Source organism: Elephantulus edwardii, unplaced genomic scaffold, assembly GCF_000299155.1.
Source record: "Elephantulus edwardii isolate Elephantulus edwardi_28Jun2011 unplaced genomic scaffold, EleEdw1.0 scaffold00016, whole genome shotgun sequence".
Taxonomy (NCBI): domain Eukaryota; kingdom Metazoa; phylum Chordata; class Mammalia; order Macroscelidea; family Macroscelididae; genus Elephantulus; species Elephantulus edwardii.
The window spans coordinates 9,170,522-9,182,451 of NW_006399766.1; the positions used below are offsets into that span (position 1 = coordinate 9,170,522).

The 11,930-nt window shown below is 38.2% G+C and overlaps 1 protein-coding gene across 3 annotated transcripts in view; it reads left to right on the forward strand.

Annotated features, from left to right (window-relative positions):
- DMD (dystrophin) overlaps positions 1-11,930 on the forward strand; it is a 1,058,866-nt gene that overhangs the window by 143,306 nt on the left and 903,630 nt on the right. For 2 of the 3 annotated variants that reach the window (XM_006881771.1, XM_006881773.1), the window contains exon 1: positions 8,742-8,903. In XM_006881771.1, the coding sequence (XP_006881833.1) occupies positions 8,742-8,903 (162 nt within the window). Of the gene's footprint in view, positions 1-8,670; positions 8,904-11,930 lie in introns of those variants that run through there. The other variant, XM_006881772.1, reaches the window with a different exon arrangement.

The following is an 11,930-nucleotide window of genomic DNA, read 5'->3' on the forward strand; positions in this document are numbered from 1 at the left end:
CAGGATAGAGCAGGGTTTAGGGCTGTTGTACATAGGGTCACTATGAGTCTTAAATGACTCGACGGCACATAACAACAACAACAACAACATTCCGAGCTGCCTTTTGGAATCTTCTGTTCAGCTCTTTAGTGTCTTGGATTCTTCCTTGTGCTTTGGCTTCTCTACATTCCAGTGCAGTCTTCAGAGTTTCTTCTGACATCCATTTTGGTCTTTTCTTGCTCTTCTGTCTTTGTAATGACCATTTGCACTCTTCCTGGATGATACATTTAACATCCTCCCACAACTCATCTGGCCTTCACTCATTAGTGTTCAAGGCCTCCAACCTGTTCCTGAGATGATTCTGAAATTCAGGTGGGATGAAATCAAAGTCATATTTTGGCTCCTGTGGATCCAGTTTAATTTTCCTCAGCTTCAGCTTGAACTTGCATATGAGTAGTTGGTTGTCTGTTCCACAATCAGCTCCTGGCCTAGTTTTCACAGCTGATATTAAGCTTCTCCACCGTTTTTTTCCCACAGATGTAATCAATCTGATTCCCATGCATACCATCAGGTGAAATCCATGTGTATAACCTGCGTTTATGTTTCTTATAAAACATATTTGTAATGAATGAGTCATTGTACAAAATTCAATCATTCTATCTCCAGCTTCATATCTGTCATCAAGCCCATGTTTTCCAACTACTGATTCATTTACACACACACACACACACACACACACACACACACACACATTTATTTATATATGTGTGTGTATAGATAGATATATAGATATATTTGTTGTTGTGTACCATAATGTTGGAACTGACCTGTAGCTGATTCATCCTCTGGTGAGTAGATTGTCCATCCTTTTCCCATGGAACAGCTAGTGGCCTCAAATTGCGTACCTTCAGGAGATAGATATAGAGATAGAGATGATATTGTTATAGATATGTTGTTGTTGTTAAGTGCCATCGAGTCATAGGCGACTCATAGCGACCCTGTGAAGGAGAGTCCTCGATGCTTGGGTGCCTTTCATCCTCTTTCCAGGTTCACAGAGTTTCCGGAGGCAAGCTATTATGGAAGTGGATGCCACTTCTCCTTCCATGCTTGTTCAATCAGGGAGCTCCACCCCACTCTCTGTCCACATTGGGTAGCCAACCATTAACACATTTGACACATCCGTGTCACAGTGTTCAGCCTCACAGCAATCACAAGTGACTGTGGTACAGCAACTTGTACACCAGGGCTATACGGCCTAGAGGAATGTCTGAACAAAAACAATGAAAGACAGGCCCGAGGCCAAGCCTGGCTTGTCTGGCTCCTGGAGGCAAAGTAGTCCTTCACATCCAAAAGCTGCCACAACAGCACCATGCTCTCTCTGGCAACCAGGTCATAGCAACCCTGGGTTGAGCAAACCTGGGAGAATATGGCCGCCTTCTCTCCCTTTTTCCCTTTTGCACTTGAAGCCCCCTGCTGCCTTAAACCCTAGGCCAAGCCTGACTTGCCTGGCTCCTGGAGGCAGAGTAGTCCTTCATGTGCAAAAACTCCCACAATACCCCCCATAGATATAGATATATCAATCTATATATCTATCTATCTTTGTGTCTATCTCTATCTCTATCTCTATATCTCTATATCTATCTATCTCTATATCTCTATCTCTATCTCTCTCTATATCATCTCTATCTCTATCTCTATATCACCTATATCTATATATCTCTATCTCTATATATCTACATATATTTATATATAGAGAGAAAGAGATAAAGATAAAAAATTTTCTGGTGCCACACCCATTATAGCTATAGTTTTAGATATATCTATATCTAACTATATATAGTTATATATCTATATACTTATAGATATATCTGTTTCTATCTATAGATCTCTATCTCTATGTCTGTCTATTTCTATCTCTATCTCTATATCTATCTATATAGAGAGATAAAGATAAAATATTTTCTGCTGCTGATGGCATAATCCTTAGGATGTTACACAGCTCACAAGAAGGCTTAAGTCTCTGTCTCTAGTGGGTCAAATCCACCAGCTGCTCTTCTGGAGAAAGATGAGGAATCTCCTCCCTTTGTGATTTACAGTCTAGTAAATTCAATGAGGTTCTTGTGGAATAGGCCATAGGGCTCTGTGCTGCTAGCCCAAAGGTGGTGTCTTGTGGCAGTCTGAAAGATGGGCAGTCTCCTCCCTTGTGATTTATAGGTTCTGAAAACCTGCTGAATGGTCAGCTATGGGTCAGTTTTGATTTGGCATCAATGATTTTTGGTGGTTTGTTGTTATTATTTTATAGAAGCATTTAAAATGACACAAAGATTCAATAGAATTCCTGGTATTTAGGAAATGCTGAACAGTTACTTTTCTGACTCTATTCTCTGTCCTATTAGGTCACCATGAGTCTGAATCAACTCTGTGATAGTGGGTGGGATGGTAACTTAGATGTGAAGAGTCATGGCCTGAATTGAGGGAGAAGAGGCTGGAGTGTGAAGTTGACTTCTAAGTGTTTAGAACCTTGGAATACCAAGCTAACGTAAGGGGCCAATGAGCATCATTGGATAGGAGAAGGAAGAATGAGATAAAGAAGGTAATGAAATTATAAAAACAATAGTGTGGCTATTAGCTGTACAACCAATGCCTGGAGGAGATTTACAGGTATCATTTCATGAAACTGTGAGAATAATTCTGTGAGATTAGTACTGTTTCCCCCATTGCACAGGTGAAAGCTGCGAGAATCAGACAAATCCAGTTTAGCAAGCCTAGGTGACTTGTTTATGGTTGTCTATCTAAAAAAAAAAATAGTAAGGTCAATTGTCTGTGAAGAAAGTATGTTGTCCTGGCAATTTTACTGAGGAGCTTGAGGGAATATTGGGACCCTATCTAAAGTTACACAGTTAGTAAGTGGCAGCACAAGGGTTCAAAACAATCAGTTCAGAAATAAATCTGTCTCTTCTTCATGGTATACTCGACCCTGACATTCTCTCTCATTACAAAAGTGAGGGACAAAGAAAAGAATTGACTAGTTCTATTTTCTCTCTGAGACCAAGTTACTTTGTCTCACTGGCTTTGACATATTTTCAGGAGGAATCAGTCTGCAAAGGCAGGTCCACGAAGGAAGGGAAGACCATCAACAAGATGGATGGACATCGCAACTGCCACAATGTGGCTTGAGCAGGACATAGATCAGGAGGATGGTTGAGGATAGGGCAAGGTTCAGATCTCTGTTCATAGGTACTCTGAGAGTTCTACTCAACTTGATGGCAACTAATAGTTGGCCTTTCATTGTCTTTCCTGAGAAGCGGCTCTCCTATTATTTTCCTATTCTGAAAATTGCTAACATGGTGCAACTACTATGGAAAGTAATATGATGCTTTCTCAAAAGGTTGGAAATGGAAATACCCCTTGACCCTGCAATTCGACTACTGGGGCTATACCCTAGAGAAACCAAAATGGCCACCCAAGAAGATATATGCACACTCATGTTTTATTGTGGCTTTGTTCACAATAGCAAAGAGTTGGAAACAACCCAAGGGCCCATCAACAAATGAATGGATAGAGAAGCTGTGGTATATTTACACAATAGACTATTGTGCAGCACTGAAAAACAAAGAATTCATGAAATATTATACAAAATGGGTGACCATGGAGGACATTATGCTGAGTGAAATACCACAGTCATAAAAAGACAAATACTGCATAATACCACTGTTATAAAACAGGAATGACATGGGGATTGGGGAGAGGAGATATATAATGTATATGGCATTGAAACAGATGAGGGAGAGAACTGTTTTAAAGAACATATGACTAGGTATTATTGGCATGACAAGAGTCCAGCATAAGAACTGCATAATAAAGTGGTTTGGGGGCACCTGTATAACAATGAAAGAACTTTTTTCCCTGAAGAAAAAAGCAAACTGCAGGAGGGGGGTTGAGGGGCCGTGGAAGAAAATGTGTAACAATGAATGAATGGAAATCCAAGTTTTTTTATAAACTTTCATTAAAATCTCAATTTAAAAAATGCTAAAATAATCTAAATTGCATAGAAACTAGTAATGTTGTATATTCTAGCATATAAAAAACATATTTTTAACTTCTCAGTCTCATTGCCTCACCTTGCTACCCTCAGTTGGGTTTCCAAGTCTATAAACTGAATGACCAGAGATTGTCCATCTTTCTCCTGAGGATGTAAACTGCTAGAGAGGAGTTGGCCTCTGTGTTAGCAGTACAACTTGTTGTGGCTATACCACCAGAGCTCCTTAATTACAGATTCATGTAAATTTGTTTTTATTTAAAATAAATTTTTATTTTGTACTGGTTTACTTACAAAGTTATATACATTATTTTTCACACTGATCTTTGCCATTTCCCTTACCTACCCCTCCCTCCACCCATCAAATTGAGCAACCTTATGATTAACCACTACCACCCCTGCCCATCCTCACCCCCAAAGAAATGCTTGAAATCACTGGAAATAAGAGAGATGCACATCAAGACCACGATGAGATACCATCTCACTCCAGTAGCAGTGGCAAAGTAACAGATAGCAAGTAATAAATGTTGGAGAGGATGTGGTGAGATAGGAACCCTTATATGTTGTTGGTCGGATTGTAAAATGATACAACCACTCTGGAAGTCAGTTTGACGTTTTCTCAAAAAGCTGAACATAGAAATTCCATATGACTCAGTTATTCCACTGCTTGGAAGATACCCTGAGAGAATGAGAAGTATGGCATAAACGGAGACTTGTACTCCAGTGTTCATAGCAGCATTATTCACCATGGCAAAGACAGAAACAGCCCAGATGTCCAACCACAATGGAATGGGTTGAGAAATTATGGGAATACTATGCATCACACAGGAGCAATGATTTTGTAAATCACTACCTAGCTTGAGAGGAACTGGAGAGTATTATGCTAAGTGAAGTAACTCAGTACCATAAGGACAAATACTGTATAAGACCATTATTGTAGAACATGTATGAGGATCCAAGATTGGTAGGGTAGTGTGAATTTTGAACACTTGTCATAGGCTTAATGACTCTAAGTTTACTAAAACAATTACTATGCAGGTTATTTGTTTGCAATTTTATGGTTTTTGTTTCAGTGACATCAATTGATTACCTCCTATAGTTGAGGACTTGTGCAAGGTGTAGATAATAAAGCAGTGAGCAAGAAAGGCTTGTTTTTCTCTCCCTTATCCACTGGCAGGGAGATTTTCTCAGATGTAAATGCTGGAGTCGAGGAATTCAGAAATGAACTGATCTTTACAGTATATAATGCTGCTCGGCTTGATGCTTATGCCTCTGTGAATCTGCTTGAATTGCATTTTATGGGGCTATGTTTTCTTCTCAGTAGAGAATTTTGTGGTTCTATTACACCAATATCTGTGCACTTACCTGCTATCTGGGATCATTCTTCCCTTCTGAGTCTCTGGCTCTGGGTTTGCATCTTTCTTCTCCATAGGTTTTCCCCTTCCAAAATGTGCTTTCCAGAAAATACAAGTGGCTTGCTCGCTGAAGTCTGGTGTGTCTTTGCATCCTTCGCTATTAGGGAATTCAAGATGACATTACAGAAATCCATTGTGAAAGCTACACTGACTTTACAGAAACGTACTCATGATTCTGAGGCTTATTAGGGATGTTAACAGGGTACAAGTCAACTTGGCTACAGGACACAGTTTCCATTTGTTAATCAGAAGCAAATCCAGAAGGTGAGAGAGAGGCTCTGTATTCCTGTTGCCTTTTGAGGGTCAGATTTTCAATAAGTCAAGTTCAAAACCAAATGTTTTCTGAGACTTCCCCTAATCTGGATGTTCTCCCAAATGGCTGTAGCCTTAGAACATCTTTTGAAGAAAAATTTGTCATCCCCCCACCCCCCGGCCAGGTAGCCACTTCTTCTGCAGTCAGCTTCTACAGTGATATTTTAATCTAGCTCTTTCCTTCCTTGTCCAAGAATCCTCCCTCTAGGATTCAGTTCATCTCCTAGAATCCCTTTTAAGATTTCTGGATCTTGTTGACTCTCCTGATTCCGCCAACAGAACTAGGACTCATCGAACGCTATTTATGGTTCTATGGTTTATTCTTTTTTAGAAAGAACATCAGACTGGGGAGATCAATTCTAGCAAGAAAATGTGTTCTTTAGCTTCTGTCTTACTTCTTGACATTAGTTTTGATTGTATGTGATCTCTCAAACACTCGCCCCCCTTTCTGCCTGTTCAACCTTGTATCCGCCATATAAAGAAACCTTTTCTCTTTGTTTTCTTCCTCTTATTGTCTCTTGAGATTGAGAAATGGTTTAAACAGGAAATGGGAGAAACAGTAGAAGAAGGAGGAGGAAATCACTTGGACAGCAGAGATTACTGGGGGGCGGGGGAGGGGGCGAATAAATTGGTAAAATGCAGTGGAGACTTGAGGAGATGGGGAGATGAAAGTAACTAATCAATGTTAATTATAGAAAACACAATGTGCAGAAAAGCATTGTACAAAATGAAATGTACAGCAATGAAACCACCTAAATGAATAATTATAAAAAAGTGTATGGTGACATAAATAAATAATAACTTTTTTACAAGATTAAGAGAGACATCCTTCCATATCCTTCATGTTATTCTCTAATAGGAAGATAATGCTGAAAGTAGGAAAAGTAATATCATCATGAAAAATCATTTGTGGCTCCTTCAGAAGGGGAGTCCAAAGTCCAGTTTTCCTCCTGTTCTGAAACAGTACCATTATTGTCTTTGCTTCTGGGATCTCCTACTGAGAGGTCTTGTGCAGCATTCGTTGAAAGTTTCCACCTTTTAAACTACATAGTCAAATATTGGTTTGTCACTGATATCCTAAATATGTTAGGCTTCTGTAACCATTACACATAAAATCGATTAGGTATTTTTAAAGCAAATCATGATTTAAATGGAAGTTTTTATGAAAGAGAAAATTGGTGTCCCACTCAACTATACATACACATTTCCTTTTTGATGCTAATTTCAATACCAGGTTATCGCCATGTTCTTCCTGCTTCCAGTCTGTCTCATTAAATTTCATAATCTCTTCATGCCTTCTGAGTTTTATCTTTAGATAAATGCTCAACTATTGATCTTATATGGTTGATTTTTCTAAGAAGTAAGCACCTTCCTTGTGTAATTGTTCACTTTGTCGACCTGTCTATTGTTTGGATGAAAGTTGAGCCACAGGAGTGAGTTTCATTCTCGGCTCAAAGAATGACTAAGAGTCTATCATCTCAACAAGCCTCACCAATTTTATGATCTTGAGATTTGTTCCACATCTTTCTCCTACTCTGAACAGGATCTTCTATTGTGATCTTTTAGTGTGATCAGAAATAGTAGCTGGGTACCGTTTAAGCTCTTCTGGTCTCAAGATCTTAAAGGTTTAAGTTCTCATGGTACCTTAATCCTTTGGATTAATTGTTTCCATGGAGCTTTGCTTTTCCTCACTCTTCTTTGCTCCAGACAAGAAGCACCTTAGATGGCTGATTCCAAGCTTTTAAGAATCCAGTCACTATTTATCAAAGTAGGATATAGAGAGATAATTTTCTTTGTGGACTGTGTTATATAGATTGATCTTGATGTTCCCAGACACTATGGTCCTGAGGATATTTGGCATTTTTTCTGCCCTCTTTGATTATCCGTTAGTGTTAAGAACTGTGCTAATAGGAGGAAGAGGAGAAGGAAGAATAATAGGATCATGATAAGATGATGATAATGATGATGTTTCTGACATAGTTCTGTGTATATGTTTGGTCATTTAATCTACACAACTTTCTCCATGACCTTTACTTTTTACCTTAATGAGGAGAAGAAAAAAAAACTAATGTTGAGAGAAATTGAGAAACTTAAGGCAAAGAGAGGAATTCTGTTCTTTGTATTTGTACTTCTAGACTTAAAAAGTGAATCATTTACATGTGATTTCTTCCGTACTGTGTTCGACCCTCTTAATATCCACTGAATATTCATTGAGTATTTCTTAATGACCCTGAAACAGTATGCCATGGCCAAATAGAAAAATGTTACTAGCTTTCACTTTCATTTTCCAAAAATAATGTAGCTTGGTTTTTCTTCACTGCCAGCCACTTAATTACCAGTTGGAAAGAAAAGAGAGAAAAAATAATGTGATAAGCTACTACCATTATAAAATGCCACATCTAAGACATTCATTGGCATTGGCTTTGACTTCCCTAGGGTCCACTTTCAAATTCATTTACTTGCTATTCAAGGAAATCATACCTCAGAATAAGATCCTACCTAATCTTTCCCTTTGCTTTTGTTCTCTTGAATGGGAAATTTTTTTAAAAGTAAAAATTATTTACCTGGAAAGGTCTAATTACTTTTATTCCCTTACCAATTCCACAATCTATATAATTGCTATTGAGAAGGACTATTAGATTTCATTATTTAGACATGAAAATAAGCAAAATCCTTTTGAAAGAGGATTACATTTGTAAGAAGGAAAATTTTTCGTCTTTGAATTTCCCTGTCATATATTACTATTTAAAGTATCTACATTGTAAGAAAAATCATATGCTGTCATAAATAATAACTTTGGCTGCAAGTATTGCCTTTCAATTAAAGCTGATTTATTGTTATTGAAATTGGTTCCTTCACTTGTATTTCTAATTTCTCTCTTTTTTTTTTACCCCCTCCTTTTTTTTTTTAAACAATGTATTTTAGCTCCAAGTCAGACTGTTACTCTGGTGACACAACCTGTGGTTACCAAGGAAGCTTCTATCTCCAAACTAGAGATGCCATCATCTTTGCTGTTGGAAGTGCCTGCTCTGGCAGATTTCAATCGGGCTTGGACAGAACTGACCGACTGGCTTTCTCTGCTTGACCGAGTTCTAAAATCGCAGAGAGTGATGGTGGGTGATGTCGAAGACATCAATGAGATGATCATCAAGCAGAAGGTAAGGAATGTGGGATAGAAACTGAGAGAGGATATTCTTTAAAAGTGGAGATTCTGTGCCCACTAACTCACATTCCTAACCTGGTTCCCGCCTGTTTTGTCGTCGTTGCTTTTGCCCCACCAATTTTTAGCCACTTATCCTTGCCAGCAGATATATTGCTTTTTCTTCTCCATTCAGCGTAAGGATGATCAGGGATCCAAATTAATGCAATATCTAAAACAGTTACAAATTAAAAAAGAATAATCTAAGATGACTAATAATGCAGACCTTATAAGTATAGTCAATTTAATGACATGTTTTAAACAATTTGTATTCTTTTAAAAAAATCTCTTTAATTCCAAATAAGTAGCTCAATTAAGTTGTTTATATTTAAACTGTTTGTTTTGGCACTCAGCAGCCATAACACATTACAGAATTAAGTATAATAAGCAGGGAGTTGGTTATTATCCAGTCTTCTCAGTTATCTGTGCCAATTTTCTTCCTCCACTGATAAGGATAATTGATAGTTATAAATAAAAAAGAGGAAAGGAGCGCAGCATAATAATTTTTAAAAATAATTTGACTTTTGATACTGTCATTTGTGCCATACCATACTCAAATAGGTATGCTTTTAAATGCAAACTTTGCATTCCTCAGCCTCCTTGGAATCCATTTTGCAGAATTATGTTATCAGCTAGAATACACTGATATAAATGTAGATTGCCTAATAAGAACAAATATACTGCATGCCTTTCCCTTCCTGAATGAGCAAGAAAAGTAGTTGTGAAAGGTTTATTCACTATCGTTATTTCACTTGTAAAACTTTCAAGGCTTTCCTAAAGAAAGAATAAATTGTGTTAAAGAAATATGGGTATTCCAGAAGTACCTGAGAAGAAAAAAGAGCAAGGCAAATTGAGTAAGAGACATGTCTTTTTAAAATTAACTTCAGTGGTTCAGTGGTAATAATAACTTAGCAGTGGATCACCTTCAACTTCTTTTTAAAAAGCTTAGATTCCATCTCCTCTGTCCGTTACTTGCGGATCCATTCTGCCTCATAGTGAGCCTGTGTGACAAAGTCCAACTTCTGCACACGGTTCTCCTTGCTGAAATTTTTATGGAAGCACATTCCCAGGTCTTCATCCCACAGAGACACGGTGTGGGTGTGAACCTTTTGGTTAGCACTTGAGTGATTAACTGGGGCATTATCAGGGCTATACTGGAGAAAGAAAGTGTGTTCTACTACTACTCAATCAGCAGTAGCTACATTTTCAGGGAAAAAAAAGCAGCTAGTAAGTAGCAGAACAAGGGTTCACATCCACGTCTCTTTGGTGCCTAAGCCTGGGTACTTTTTTGGTATTAGTACTGCCTACAACAATTACTAAAACTGTAGTTATCATTTAATATCCCCGTGTGTGTGTGTGTGTGTGTGTGTGTGCTCTGTTCAGATACTCTACTAAGCATTTTAGAATTTCCATGTGCTAATATATAAGCAGGGAGCTCAGGTGGCCTAGTGGTAAGAAGCTGCAATCCTGAAAGCACACAATTCGAGGCAGTCATCGCTCTGCAGGAGAAAGATAGGCAGTTTACTACCATATGATTAACTGTCTCTGGAAACCTGCCAGAGGGTCGGCTATAGGTGAGTTCCAAATCTACATTACTCAACAACAACAATATATAAGCTGTACTATAATTGCAAAGACATACAGTTCGAATCCACCAGCTGCTCCGCAGGGGAAGGATGGGCATTCTCCTTCAGTGCCATTTACTGCCTCTGGAAGTTCAGCTACGGGTCGGTCTGACATAGAACAACTATAAATATAGAAAGGTACTTTTTTGTTTTTTTACAATATTCTATTAATATACACTGATAATTCCAGGATTTGAACCTACTAGATAAGTTATTTAAAGCAAGGGCATTGGACTTCGATTGTCTGCTTCAGAATTTGGTCTACTACTACAGCTGTGTGTTTGGTTAACTTATTCAACGTCTTTCCATGACACAAATGCCACTAATGGGCAGAGGCCCATAGGATTTATTATAGTACCTAATATTAATTGTTAACATTTCTTGAGTACCTGCAGGTGAACAAGACAAGTTAAAAAGTCTGTTTCGTGTCATTCAAACTTATTCTAACTCTCAGGCCAATCTATAAAGCAGGCACTATCATTATCTGCATTGCATTTTACATATTGCTAAACTCAGGCTCTAAGAAGTTGAATACAGTCAAGTGTTCTGGGATTCCCATCTTCCTCAAGGTGAGCCACAATTTGTTGTGATCCACACAGTCAAATGCCTTTACATAGTCAATGAAAAAACTGTCCAAAAACCAAATCCATTTCCATGAATTTGAATCCACCTCACAGTGTCCCTCCATCAGGCTTCCAAATTAAGATTTAAAATTTTAGCAGAAGCCAACTACTTCATTATTCTCCCATGGAATAGCTGATAAGTTATAACTGGCCACCTTTCTCCTAGCAGACCAATATATAACCCATTACGCTGAAGTCAGGAGTATGCTTGATAATGAGAATTCCTACACTTGCTTTATCCTTTCGTATTGGAAAAAGAACAGGAAGATATTTTCAATTCCTAACTCTTCTACCCTCACACACTAAATAGTCGTTAAAATGACCTAAAGTAATCATTAACCCTTAAACGAGTTTGTGGTGGGAACAAGAAAGCTAGATAGGCTTAAAGCAGACGTTTGTTATGAGAAAATTAATAGCTTGTATATGTGAAATAGTAAGGTAAAACAATCTTAAATATATAGTTCCAAGTGTGAGGAATGTGTAAACAGCTAAATGCTATGACTGCCTGTTTATTCATACATTCTTTTAGCAAACATTTATTAGTTGTTGTTGTTGTTGTTGTTGTTGTTGTTATGTGCTGTCAAGTCGCTTGCAACACAGAGCGACCCTATGTACAACAGCCCTAAACTCTGCTCTGTCCTGTGCCGATCGCACTGTCTCTGACACACCCATCCCGATTACCCCAGTCACTGAATCAATCCACCTCATTAGAGGGCCTTCCCCTCCTGTGCTGTCCCT